At 41.0% G+C, this 14,142-nt stretch overlaps 1 protein-coding gene across 4 annotated transcripts; it reads left to right on the forward strand.

The window, feature by feature from the left end:
* The first annotated feature begins 887 nt into the window (after positions 1-887).
* On the forward strand, positions 888-13,900 carry GNG4 (G protein subunit gamma 4). Of its 4 annotated transcripts, none has more exons than XM_052806487.1 (3): positions 888-977; positions 7,987-8,092; positions 13,138-13,900. In XM_052806487.1, exons 2-3 carry the CDS (start codon positions 7,997-7,999, stop codon positions 13,264-13,266), a joined length of 225 nt encoding a protein of 74 aa, XP_052662447.1. In that variant the 5' UTR covers positions 888-977; positions 7,987-7,996; the 3' UTR covers positions 13,267-13,900. The 4 variants fall into 4 exon arrangements, with proteins under 4 accessions (XP_052662447.1, XP_052662448.1, XP_052662446.1 ...); XM_052806488.1 differs by lacking the exon at positions 888-977 and adding an exon at positions 1,122-1,317; XM_052806486.1 differs by lacking the exon at positions 888-977 and adding an exon at positions 1,673-1,820.
* The last annotated feature ends 242 nt before the right edge of the window (positions 13,901-14,142 follow it).

Genomic DNA, 14,142 nt, shown 5'->3' on the forward strand with positions numbered 1-14,142 from the left:
TAAACGCCATTGACTCAGTCTTCAAAGAGGCTGCCCTTGCTCTAAAGCACCTTTAAAAATGGGGCTCTTCCCTGCTCTCTTCCATATAGAAAATCAATGTGACTTGGAAATGCTTCTCCTCTGTAAAGATGAAATGAGAAAAAGTGCTGAGAGCAAGGCAAGAGAAAAGGGTGGCACACGTACACCTCCCCAGAGAGAACAGCCGGTGTACTGGGGAGAAAAATAAATGGGATTGCTGTGGCGGTACTCCTGCCAACGTGTTAAATATTGGGGCAGACAAATTTTTCAGTTAAAAATGTTAATTGGCGCTTTAACTGCCGCTGACCTTTATGGTTGACTCCCAAATTTGTAATGGAGAAGTATACAAAAACCAACCTATAAAGCTGACTTGTTTCATTCTGACATTCTAGCCTTGACAAGGTCCCTTTTCCACAGTCGTCCCTTTCTTCAGAGTGGGGGATTTTCTTTTTTTTTTTTTTTTTTTTTACTTTATCCTTCCTTTGTTCGGCGTGAGGAAGGGACAGGCACTATGGGCTCCTACCCAAAGCCCGGGTCGTACCGGCTTTGCCCGTTCCATGTTTTAGAAATAGTGGAGGATTGTCTGATCCCTAACGTCGGCTGGAATGGGGGAAGTAGGTGGCTGCAGCAGCAAAAAGGAGGCGAGCCCTCGCCAGCAGGCTGCTGACAGGTGCCGCCGCCCGGGACGGAGGAAGGTAAAGCCGGGCGGCGCGGGGCGCGGAGCCGTGCCCGCCCCTCGGGTTTCCCTCACGGCCAGGGCCGCCTTCCCGCCCTCCGCTCTGAGGGGGGGGGGGGGTGCCGAGGCGCGAGGGCGGTGGCGGCCGTTGGCCGCGGCCGCCCCGCCCCGCCTGTCAGCGCCGGCCGCGCCATGTGCCGCCGCCGGGCGCCGAGCCGGGCCGCCAGCAGCAGCCTGCCTCCCTCCCCGCCCGTCCGCCGCCTGCCGCCGCCGCCCCCGCACGGTGAGTGACCCGGCGGCGCCGGGCGAGACCCCGCCGCTGGGCGGGAGGGAGAAGGTGGCGGGTGGGGCGAGGCGGGATGAAGGGCGGTCGAACCGGCGGCGGGGGGCGGCCCTGGCCTGGCGGGCGGGCGCTGCCGGGCGGGCGGTTGGGGGGGTTCTCCGTCGCTGCGGCGGCTCCGGCGTCCTGCGAAACCCGCGGCCGCCTCCGCCCGCCCGGGGCGCGACCCGCGCTCCGCCGCCGGCTCCGCGCGGCAGCCCGGTTGGTCCCGTCGGCAAACGAGGCCGCCGGCAGCCGCCGGTGGCCGCGCCCGGAGGAGTTACCGCGTATCGGCAAAAGTCAGGTTCGAGCTTTGGGGTTTGCCGCTGCTGCCTTCGGCGGGGGGGAGGGGGGCGGGGAGGGATCGTCCTTCTCTGGAAAAGCGGCGGTCTGGGGTCTCTGCCCAGCGCCCTTGCGCCCCTTCCTCCAGCCGGCCGCTGCGAGGGCGCAAGAAAGTGGCTGCTTTTCCTGCTGACTGGTTCGCACTGATGGAGGAATAAATCTTACTGCCCGGCTGCTGCTGGCGGTAATTATTAACGTGCGGTGCTGTAAACTGCTGCACAGCAAAACGATTAAGGTAGCGCAGCGAGACAGAAAACTCGGAATAACAACTTGAAAAACGTTTCTCTCCCGCGGGTAGTGAAGTAGCCAAGCATCTCGGAGGCATTTTCTCTCCTTTATATGTTACAATTCAGTTCACATACGTTTTAAACAGGATTTAAGTGGAATAATCATCAAACTTCCCCATGTATTTCTTTAAAAGGTCACAACTATCTTTTAAAGTTTGCCAAAGAGGTAAAATAGTAGGTAGGTCTCATCTTTCTGTCTCAGACTTTCTGGATCTCTGATGGTTTGCTGGACTGTATGTGCCCATAACTTGTATGCTGATGGTAAATATATTGCATAAAAAGATTGTCCTTGTGAAATGTCACATTGGTTTAGCCATTGTTGCCTTAGGTTTTTAAATGTTGAGAAGCAAGGTGGTATTTTTGGATAAAAGATTTGGGCATGGTGGCAAGAATTTTCGGAGCTTCACGGGTGGACTGGGTATAGTACCTATGGTAGATGAAAACTGAGCTGTTGAAGTTTGGCTGTTTTGCAGTTACATGATCAGCGCTTATTTTTGAAGTCACCATATTTACGGAATGAAAACTATATTCTGTCCTTATCGTGAACAATAGTCTTGCCTTTAATCATTTCTACTCGTACTACTACTCTTCTCCTTAGTGGATGGAGTATTAAATTGTAGTAATTCTCTATTATTTCTTTGTGCAGCCATGGGATAGAGAAAGCAAAAGGATTCCTTAGCCTCCCTTTCTGTTTACAGAGCTACATCAGGTGTGGTAAATCTTGGAGTGAGAACTGAGATAGCAGGGGCAGTCATTCCTATCCCCTTCATGCCCTGCAGATGAAGGGGAAATTACCTATGTCACGTGGAACAGTGATGCTAGCTCAGATAGCTAGTGCTCGTAGTGCAGGGGTATTTCTTAAGTTTCTCTTACCTTAGCAGCTGTAGAACTTCCCCCCCCCCCCCCGCTTCCTTTGATGTGCCGGTTTGGCATCAAACAGCTGTGAGGCTGTAAATTTTGCTGTTTATATTCCTGGTGTGTTTGCAAGTGAGTAATGAAATGTGGGGATCTTTCTGCAATTTAGAATGTGATTTGCAGGTCATTACTCAGGGGTGATTCCCGCCAATGTCACTGGGACTTGGTTGTGTGATTGGGTTAACTTTTCTATTGCGTTGCATGGTCCAAGGAGTACAGAGCTTGTGTGCAAAGTGTTCTTCAGAGTCACAAACCTGAGGTTCTCTAGCCTAGTAATTTCAGGTCCGTCACTTTGGACTGCTGAAAGAAAATAGAAGGCAACAATTGGGTTTAGGGCTTTTTAGATTGAATTCTACAGGTCACTCTTTTGGTATGGTATTTTAAGGTTGTACTTGGAAGCGGAGGGGGGGAAATTGCAGTGCAGCTTTTCATCTCTGTTGCTTGTAGAAATCCATACTGAAGAGCTTGAAAATTATGTTTTGCTTCTATGTTACTCAAATTTTCAGATGACTTCTGCATTTTACTAACATTTACAAAGTTTGGTAAACATAGGTTGCGTTTCTTACCCCTATGCAAGGTCAAGCTGTACCTGCAAATATTTATGCAACTTCCTGGGTTATCATAAGATAAGTTGGCCTTTGAAGTGCCATTCTAAAAACAAATAAAGAAAAGTTGCTCTTCACGAGCATTTTTATGAGCCCTGGAGATTAAGATCTTTGGCACAAATGAGTTAGCTGCACCCAGAAAATGGAAAAAGTTCAGGTGAGGTAAAAAATACCCAAAACCCCAGAAAATTCAGCTGGCTGGGAGGCTGTTGCTACACAGCTTTCAGGAGCAATGCTTTAGGAAGCAGCTGGCTAGCATGGTGTCCCAGTCAGCAGAAACTACTTGGCTGAAAAAGGCCGTGTAGCTGCTGTCACTATTCTTTGTTAACACGATCAGTGTTCCCCTTAAAGAAAAGAGTCAATAGAGTCTAGATTAATGAGTGCACTGCATAAGAATACAGTGGATCAATGAGCTCATATATAATCTGAGTCCGCTGGCATGCATCAGTAACATGTGGACTGCATGGAATCTGATCGCTAACATAGTTACTGTAACTACAGAGATTACCAGGACCTGTGTATGTATCGAACTAACTTAATATGAGGCTGCTGAAAAAACAACCAGGAATGAACATTAGCGACCCAGCAGAGTAATTTCTGGTTCAAGGCTCTTCAGGTAATTTAAAAGATGGGGACAAGTTATTCCTTTTGAGCTTCAAAAGCAGCGTGGCCAGCAGGTCAAGGGAGGGGATTCTGCCACTCTGCTCTGGTGAGACCCCACCTGCAGTACTGTGTTCAGCTCTGGGGCCCCCAGCACAAGAAAGACATGGACCTGTTGGAGCGGTTCCAGAGGAGGGCCACAAAGGTGATCAGAGGGATGGAGCACCTCTCCTGTGAGGATGGGCTGAGAGTTGGAGTTGTTCAGCCTGGAGAAGAGAAGGCTCCCAGGAGACCTTACAGCAGCCTTCCAGTACCTAAAAGGGGGCTACAAGAAAGATGGGGACAAACTTTTTAGCAGGGCCTGTTGCGATAGGACGAGGAGTAATGGTTTTAAACTAAAAGAGGGTAGATTTAGACTAGACAGAAGGAAGAAATTTTGTACGATGAGGGTGGTGAAACACTGGTACAGGTTGCCCAGAGAGGTGGTAGATGCCCCATCACTGGAAACATTCAATGTCAGGCTGGACGGGGCTCCGAGAAACCTGATGTAGTTGAAGATGTCCCTGCTTGTTGCAGGGCGGGTGGAACTAGATAACCTTTAAAGGTCCCTTCCAACGTTCTATGGTGCTGTGGTCCCATAGGCTGCCCCCCAGATACAATGCAAAGCTAATTGTGCCTTCCCGGGGGTCTAAAGGCCTCGAGAATACTTGACTGTTTAAAAGGAGCTGTCTTAGGAGAGAGGGTCAGAGCCATTTGTCAGGCTGCAGTGTCAAAGGAAACACCGAGGGAGATCCCACGAGAGGGTGTTTGAGGGAGGAGTCTTCCTCACATTCCAGGGGGTGGTCATTCAGGGAGAGGATGTGTAATAGACTCTCTTGTTATTAAAATTTCTTTTCTCTCTAGAGCTTTATTTCTAAGGAACAGTATTATGTCATTAAAGAATATTAAGCTTAAGATTATTAAAGAATATCACAGGTCCTAAGGAGAGCAGAACCAGTTCTCAGACAAAGCTTTATCTGCAAAGAGGACCAGTTCATTGCAGCCTGGTTTGAAAGTGAGTACAATTCTCATTGTCAACATCACTTCATATGTAATAGGGCCTTAACTGATGTGCAAATACAGTACGTATTTGCAGAGAATGAGAGAAGGCAGAGGTATATGTAGCTTTGTAAGTGAAATGTGAAACAGGAGAAATCCATCTTATAAAGCTCTGGAACCAGAACTGTCTGTATGAAAAAAAGAGATTAGATACTTAAATGGATGCTAAGAACTTCCAGAAATAGGGTAGTTAAATATTTAAGTGTGTGTAAAGGCCAGGGTAGAAGCAGGATTTGGAACAGAACAAATGTTTGTGCTTCAGAGTATAAACAAACGTCTTACTTGGGATAAGTGGAATTTTCTCCAGTGGCTAAAACACCTAGCGCCAGACTTTTTAAAATTTCTTTTTTATGAAGCCTCTTATTCTAATTGTTTTCTGATACTGTGAAATAGTTTGCCAGAGAAGATATGTGTTTTCTTTTTTAAAATTTTCCCCATTTGCTGTTTCAGAACATAGGTAAAGGCATATTATGTTTGTGGCGCGTTTTGGAAATATGGTTTGGATTTTTTTAAAGCATTTTTGTGCCTAATAGCCTTTTCAAAATTCCATTATGGTCTTAACTCAATCTCTTTTTCGGTAGATACTTAAAAACTAGCTGGAAGTACTAGAAACAGCGTTCTCACCAACCTCAATGTAGCCAGTGAATGTTCAAATTGTCTAGCTCTAATGTTTATAACTTCTACGGTTTGAGTGAATGAATTGCCAGAAAAGCTTGGGAGATCTGGAATTCTCTGGACTGTTCATGGAGTTTCAGTTTCTTACTTCGGTTTTAAATTAGATGTATTATTCAAAATTAGATTTCTAATTTGCCTCTGGGCTTGGGCTGTGGCAAATGTAGAAATGGCTCTGTGACTTCATTTAGCTTTGACTTATTTGGCTCTGTGGTCATTAGTAGTCTAGCTGTGGAGATGATAACAAAATTTAAATGATTCATACTTGTGGGGGTATCATTTTGTAAACAGAGATAAATGTGTTTACTCTTATCTTTATACATAGGTCAAGACTTAAAAGCTAGGGGGTTGAGACAAACAGAAAGTCCAGAGATGAGCTGTAATTCAGAACCTCCTGCTCTTGTGCCTGTCTCGTATCCTTTCCGCTTGTCCACTGCAAGTCAAAACACATCTGAATATTGTTTGGAGACTGTTGGTTGGTTGTGGGTTTTTGTACCTTGTGTGGCATTTTATGCAAAGCCAGTTCCTCCGCATGTATTTAATCCTGTGAGGAATATGAGTTAAAAGATTGTGAACAAAGACCAAGATAAAAAAAAAAAAAAAGCTACTGTGTTCTTCTGACATGATTTTAGTTGTCAGAGTGCACGCAAGGGGGAAACTTGTGTTCTATTCAAACGACACACACGTGTACAGAAAACCTGTTCTTTGTCTTGGCATATATTAAAACTCTTGTTTTATTTGGCACAATGAATATATTTTAAGGTAGCATGTCCCCTGCCTAGACTTATACAAGTGCTGAAAAAGATTGGTTTGCTTCTTCAAATTAGTGTTGAACACATTTCACCATCATATTTGTATTCCATCACCCCATTTTACAGCACAGGTTACTAATTTTAGAAAGGAGAAGAAACAGCTATCTTTGCCTTGTCTTTGAACATCTGTGTTTTGTGAAAACAAAGCAGTTAAAAAGTTACTCTTCCATTCTTTTTGTGCTCTGGATTGTATACTTCTATTGACTCCAACATGCTTAAGACATTGGACATAGGATTTGCTTTTTTACAAGAGCATTTCTTGTGTCTGTCTTAATTTCCTTTTTGCATCTTATACCCCAGTGACTGGATCAGGTAAGCTGTTGAGGTTCAAGAAGGGAAATTTGTGTAGTTCTAGGTGTTCACTTCTTGTCCAGAAATAAGCCGGCAGTATTCATTTTGAAAGACCTGAGCCTAAAACTCTTTTGGCAGCAATACAAAATGCCTCCTTTTGTGTGTTTTCTTCTTCGTCCCATCTGTGTCTCGCACCCTGTGTCCTTTGCATTGCCTAACTTCGTATTGGTTTCTAACACTCAGTGCTAGACTAATCTTGCTTCAGGTGGCACTTGTGGCATGCCATATATACAGGATCATAGGCGAGTGTTTTGGCTGATTGAAACCTCAGCACCTAGTCTTACTAGGTAGTATAACTAGTCCAGGACCTGTCTAGGTCATCTGTATCCTATCTTATCTTTCTTTCCATGTAGGCTTAGCCCAACTTCCAATGACTTCAAAGTAGTAACCATTATTTGTGCTGGACCAGCGCTGTATAATGGTGTCAGCATGAGGTCTCCTGACATGCAGACCACCTAGGGCGTGTATGTTCTAAGTTTATTCAAGGTTCAAATGTAGTCATCTTGACTAATCTGGTAACAATGCTGAGGACTGCATGAAAACAAGGTGACTTACTCTCAAGCTGTCAGGGAGTAGCAATGCAAGAAAACCAAACACTGACGTACCTTGATTAGATGTCCCTTCCCAAGAGCTGCAGATCTCTTAAAAAATAATGCATTCCTATACCGTATAGAATACTGTACTGGTTTTTAGTCATCTTTAGACTTCACTGGGGATGTGTAAGCAAAAAGTTGGAAACCACTGCATGATTTCTTCTTAATCTGTTACTTCATTTCTAAACTCCTGAAATCTATAGTCAGAATTTTGACTCATTCTCTATCATAAAAATTTCTTTCTTTCTGATGCTTGGTGAGAGCAGCGTGGCATTCATTTCCATCGCGCATATTTCTGAATTTGTTTTCATGTTACTAGGTGTAACTGGGGTGTGGAGCCAAACTGCGTAATGGCTGCAAGGTCTGTTTGTGAACAGCTGCTCTGCGTTGGCAATCTGAACCAGGGCAACCATTTCTACACTGAAATAATGGCCATGTACTCTGCATTTGTATGTTGTTTGCAGAATTCAGATTGAATACTGGCAGTGGAGGATGCAAATATGTAATGCAATAAGGTGCTATTGAACAAGAGAACAGAAATAAATGGTGTCTGGTTTGTATTTGTGACCTACAGCCTCGCAGTGTCAATGTGGTGGGTAAGGGTTGGTTATATTTCAGAAAACTGTCCTCTCACTGATTGCTGCATTTGTGTTTTTAAATTGCCATTTTAAAATTTGTCTCAACTTTGTCTCTTCTAGGAAAAACAAAATGAAGGAACTAGTGTCAAACAGTACAACCAATATATCTCAAGCCAGGAAAGCTGTGGAGCAGTTAAAAATGGAAGCATACATGGATAGGATGAAGGTAAACTTAGACTTATTGTTGATATTTTGAATTCACTCACTAGTGTGTGGTACAGGTTCCTTTTAATATTGCAGAAGGACTCAATCAGCTGAAATAAAAAAAATCTGTGTTGAGCTATAAAACAATATTCAGTACTGTGAATTAGTTACATACTAACTCCTTGGTTCTAGTGAAGTGATTTCCAAAGACTGGCTTCTTGTCTGCTTCTGTATGAGTGCCTTTTACATCTGTCAAAAGTGGTATTCTGTGAAATATTTAAAATGAGCTGGCAGATGCACAGGTGCTCTCCTGTGTCACCTGTAGCTGAATATAAGTGCAGCTCAGGTTTCTCCATTCTTCTCCTTTAAGAAATGGAATAAGTCTTTAAGATATTGCAATACTTTTGAATAATGAAGAGATTAATTGCTTTGATTTGTCTTGTTTTAGCACAAACATCATTGCACAAAAAATATATATGATTGCAATGTTCAGTTATGATTCTTCATACTTGATAGCCTGTTGTATGTGAAGATCTGGTTTTATGATGCCTCTAAATGTATGTGGATTTAATATTTTAAATAAAGGCACTGTTAAACAGAGGTTCTCAACATTTTTAACCAGAAAAGCCTGTGGATTATTATCGCCTGTCATTCTGCCTTCCACTAGGCTAACGTTCTGTGAATAAATCAAGCACCTAAAAACTAATAATGTTATAAAAAGTTTTAAGAAAGCAATGCTCCTGTCTCTTGCGCACGGTCTCTCCCTGCCTCTGAAAATGGGGAATGATTATCTGGATGAAAAATTCAGCCTCTACAAGTAAGAAGAGTTTAGAGATGGAAAGACTAGAAAAAGGAATGCACTTAAATAATCAGTTTTTCTGCAAACAACTGTAACTTGAGTTGTTACAAACCGTAACTGTTTGTAACTGAGGTTACAAACTCAGTAAGGCAGTGTAGAAATGTTGTATATTAAATTTTCCATGTAGTCTTAACTCAGTCTGTTTGTCCATCCATCCTGTGTGCTGAAATTCTGCCTGTAGTCAGCGTGGGGGGCAATAGCACATAATTACGATTTTAAAATAGTATCAGATCATAAACTCACTATTTAGAAAGATTGTATTTATAATTCAGAAATATTAGTGCAGTTCACATGAGTAGTCAATATTGCTTATAAGAAAACAGAAATTTCAGTTGCTCCATTTTGTTGCAGTTTTTAGCAATGTCTTGTAAGACCATTGAATTTGGAAAATCATAGTTTCTATCTTGTATAGTATCTTGACAAATTCATCACGTAATGGAGGCCTGTTCACAGGGACAGGTATTTCTATTTCCTTCAGTAAGGGAAGGTCTGCCTTTTCAGTGTTCAATGGGGTTAGTCCCCTGATTCACGTCATATTGCAGCAGCACAAACAACAGAACTGACAAGAAGGAACGGGTGTGCATGAGTGGCAGAGGAAAGGGTTGGGAAAATATGGCCCAGTTTATTGGAATTTAAAATTGTTGATACTTAGTAGATTGTCTTGTACTTGCTTTTATATAATCAGTGGTAACTTTCACATACCACATCATTAGCTCAGTTATGCAGATAGCTTCATTAGTTAGATGTATAAAGCTTTTAATTACATATGTAAGAAAGACATAGGTTATTTTTACAGTTAGTTTAATTAAAAAGAACACAGTTATTAGCAAGTGTGCCAGACCTAAAAAACAGATAGCTTGAAAGTGCAATTATTTCACCTTGGAAAACAGCTTGGGACCAAAAAGGCACTGAAGAAAATCTGATGTGTTTCAGTATTGTGAGGGTTCCTGTGCTGACATAAACCAAATACAATTTGCAAAATGTTTGTGTCTTGATTTCTAGAATTTCTTTGAATAAGTATATGAGGGATTGCGAGAAAATGTTGGTTGGCTTTGTATTCCCTCAAGACCTGCTTTGCCGTTTAATCTTCAAACAGTTAAGTGTGTGTTTCAGTATAGCCAAAATTTACCAAGAGACTTTCCAGTGGTTTCAACAGGAGATTTTGAGTTCTCGGATCATAACTGTAAAGTCAGAGAAAATAACTTATTTCCTTTTTTCTAGTGTTTTGCATCTGCTTAAACTAGTTAGACATTTAACAAAAGATCACTGCTTTCCAAATAATTTAATTAAAAACTGTTTTGCAAGTAGCTATAGCAGTTATTCCCATAATAGACCAGACCACATTGTTGACATTAAAAAGGTGCCTGTGTTATTGGCTAGGGAAATCAGAAGTTCCAGCTCATTTTTCTACTACAGAGGCACTTTGTTTTCCATGCACAGTAGCTGCTGTAACCAGCCAGAGTTGGGTCTGCTCAATTAAAATTTTGTAGTTAGCAGTATGTTAGTTGCCCATTCCCTGCCGTGTTCTGGATTGTTCAACTGATTTAAAAATCAAGTCCTATAACCAGTCAGAGCAGCAACCAGTGCAGTGTTTTGAGGTTCCACAAAGACAGCTTGCTGTTGAGGTGTGAAAGAAACAGAACAACTTAAAAGGATAGGATGAAGTTACTGGTGTATTGATAGGTAGCTGGAAGGAGTATTACTGTGGTGGGTTTTTGTAAACCATAAGAATCCCAGAAGGATTGGAAATTGAACCTGCCTTGCTTCCCCACAGAAGGAACTGCTAGAATTATAATGGAGAAGCAAGTAGAAAGCAGGAGGCATAGATTCCAAGCTAGGAAACAGCAAGTGAAATCAGATGAACAGTGGCCTCATGACTGGTAGAATAATGTGTCTTCCAAAGACGCTAGCAGTAAAGTTGGGAAAGCAAAGGTAATATTGGTGCTTTATCACAGTTGTCCCCAGAATAAAGCACTACTTAATCTTCTCTTTGCAGGCAGAAAAGCAAGGAGTGCTCTGACATTTAAGAATCTTGGTGTATCAGTTATTATTCCATTTTCTTTTTTCTTAAGAAAGTAGAAAATATTCCTAACTGGTTCTGAATAGTGTTGGGAGATAAGCAGTGGGATTGTCAATAAATGTGTGTGAATCTCTTTGTTTTAGATGTAAAGGATAAGCAGGGTGGGTGTCATAGCAAGGATGGTAATTAGTCACAATCCACGACAAGACAGATGACATAGTAATTGCAGCATTTTGCCCTGTCATTGAAGCTTATAATTATTAGTGCAGCTAACAGGATTATGTTCTAACTTTGGCTGTTTTTATCACCTCTGTTATTCTGAAATGTAATGGTAAAATTCCACAGTCCTCCTGAAGACTAATTCTTTAAAGCATCAGGGTTGAGTGTTTTGTTGTTTTTTTCCCTTTTGGTAATTTGACAACCTGATGTGTTTTTCACTACACAAAATAAAAGTAGTTGTATAAAATGTGAGATCGGCGTGATACCTATATACTCCATTCCCTCTATCTATGCACTTTAAAAGATTAAAAAAAATGAAATGTTAACTTTCTGTTAGAATTCATCAATCAAACTGGAGTCTGATTTTTTTTTTCTTTAGCCACTTTTGCAATATGTATAAATTACTTTGAATCTGCAGACCAAGCTGTACTGCGTAGGAGAGCTGAAATGATAAATGTTAGCTTCATTTGAATATTCAAATTACACACGTTTATTTTAATTCTTGATAAAAGCTATCCTGAAACTGTCCAGCAGCATTTCACTACAAATAAACCTAAAGGTGAGTAAAAGCTATGATTGAGTGGCCTTCATTTAACTCCCTCCATGACACAGATAGAATGATCAGCATGTTATTTTGTATAGTAACAAACCACAGTATTGGCCATTAGGCAGCCTCTGCATGCTGACATATGCTAAAGCAGCCATCTCTGTTGTAGCCTTAATGCAATGCTCAATGCAGAGGTCTTCCGCCACAGTTATTCAGAATAATAACACAGCGCAAGAAACTTGCTGGAGGCAACATTGTATTTTGCTCTTTTTTTGGCAACAGTTCTGACTTTGCCAACACTGCTCACAGCCACAGGAGCCAATATTTTTGCTGTTCCTGGAATGCAATCAGCTAAGCTAACTCCTCTTAGTGAGTGGTCGTTATTCCACTGTGCAAGCCTGAGCTACTCTACTTTTAGTGAAGAAATGGCCGTAATTCACTTTTATAACTACTGTAACCCCAATGGGAGGATTTTTCCTCCCCAAACCTTTTTTTTTTTCTTACATACATTCTAAATTCTTGAAAAAAATAAATGAGTCGCAGTGGCCTAATGTCACCAATACTCTTATGGCACAAAGCTGCAAAGGTTACAAGGTTTCAGCTACAGCTGAAATGGTTTAATATTTCTTTTTTCATTTCATGCAAAATATCTTGTATGCCAAAATGCTGTTACATTTCTGCAGGACTTTTCAGTAAGCATAAACCAACATCCTGAATTTGGAGACTTTAGAATTGTTCATTTTAGAAGTATAAAAATACTAAGATACTGTTCAAGTTTTAACTAATGCTATGAATAAAGTACTACTTATCATAACTTACTAAGCAGAAAATAGTAGTCTGACTTCATTGAAAAGAGCAATGTTTCAGTTAAATGAGAGCTATGACACATGATGATCAAGTTTTGCTCCTGATTTATCATTTCTTTTTAATCCCATGGTCATGTACCTAAAGAACTTTTTGTGTGTATGTTTGTTTGTTTGTTTTGCATCCAGAGGAGCAAAGGGTAGAGAGAGTGTTTGTGGAAAACCTTACAACCAAAGACTGGGAATAAGAGCTGAAGCAGGCGGCTTCTACAGAAACACACGCTTCAAGGAGAATTCCTATTGCTTATGGGCCATTAGCATATACATGTTTTAATGAGTATATGCTCCTGACCTTCCTTCTGATGGAGTGGAACAGCTGAACATGAATCTTATAAATTGATACCATCTCGTGTCACTATGTTAAATAAAATATCTGTAAGGATTACTAGGCCTAGTGAGAGCAAATTGAGAGTTGTGGCTTCTAGTAGTTTAAAGGATAAACCAATCTACTCCTATTTTATGATAGCCTCCATTATCATATGTTATATGAAGAATAATTATGCAATGCTGATTGGTTCAGAATTAAGTGTTACAGTAGTTCTCTCTTCTCTTCTATTAGGTATCCAAGGCTGCAGCAGATTTATTGGCATATTGTGATGCTCATATTGCAGAAGATCCCCTTATTATTCCAGTGCCTGCATCTGAAAATCCCTTTAGGGAGAAGAAACTCTTTTGTACTATCCTTTGAGTCAGTTTTCAATTAAAAATGTCTTCTGCTAAAATTTGGTATCAGTGTTGCATGCTTTTAGTTTTAGCATTTTTTCTTCAGATCTCAATACTTAGCCTATAACTACAATATTTTTAGAAGGTAGTGCATTTTCTGGTAAAAAATAAAAATAAAAATCCTAAAAAATTCAAGGTAATCCTTATCTTTCAGACTAATGTCTAAGTTTAATTTCAGTTCTTTATAAAGATTCTTTTGGTCTTAATGAAAGCATCGAGTACAGCATCAAATTGTAGATATCTTTGCCAGTCATAGATCTTTCTGAGACCTAAATGAGTCATACCAGTTCTGAAGCTATTTTTAACATTCTTATTTTCTTTGGAAGGTGAATTTAATTCATTTGCCTTTACAAATTTATATCTAAAAAGAGTAGTGTGACCTTTTCTCAAGTAGCACTGTGTAGGAAGAAATGCCAGTGATTTATGATGTTTGGAACGATCAGTCTTATACCGTAAGTGGTGTTTATAAATATGTTTTGTGAAGACTGTAATAAACTTGACTACAAAAACAATAGTTGTAAAGCAACATTGTAACTACAGGCAAAATGAAGATGTATAGTTACACACCAGGACTGCATCAATAAAACTGTGTAGAGAAATGTGGCTGCTTGTATCTTGTTTTGAATGATAATGATTTAAATTATTTTAGAAAATAAACTGAACTGTAATACATCAGCTATTCCCAGGGGTCATTGTGGAGGGTGTAAATTTTGCCCTGATCTATACAGGGAGGGGGATTACATTTTCTAAGCAGCTCTCTACAGGCTTTTGCCCACGAGAGCAAGATTTTATGGGGATGGGGAGTAAAGGTAAATGAATGTTGTTGAATGCAGCGAGACCA

Source organism: Harpia harpyja, chromosome 13 (genome assembly GCF_026419915.1).
Source record: "Harpia harpyja isolate bHarHar1 chromosome 13, bHarHar1 primary haplotype, whole genome shotgun sequence".
Taxonomy (NCBI): Eukaryota; Metazoa; Chordata; class Aves; order Accipitriformes; family Accipitridae; genus Harpia; species Harpia harpyja.

What these genes read in the sequence shown, in the direction of transcription:
- GNG4 (XM_052806487.1), top strand. Translation starts at nt 7,997, where the DNA reads ATGAAGGAACTAGTGTCAAACAGTACAACCAATATATCTCAAGCCAGG. An exon ending in CATACATGGATAGGATGAAG is followed by an intron (nt 8,093 to 13,137) that starts GTAAACTTAGAC and finishes CTCTTCTATTAG; the next exon opens with GTATCCAAGGCTGCAGCAGA.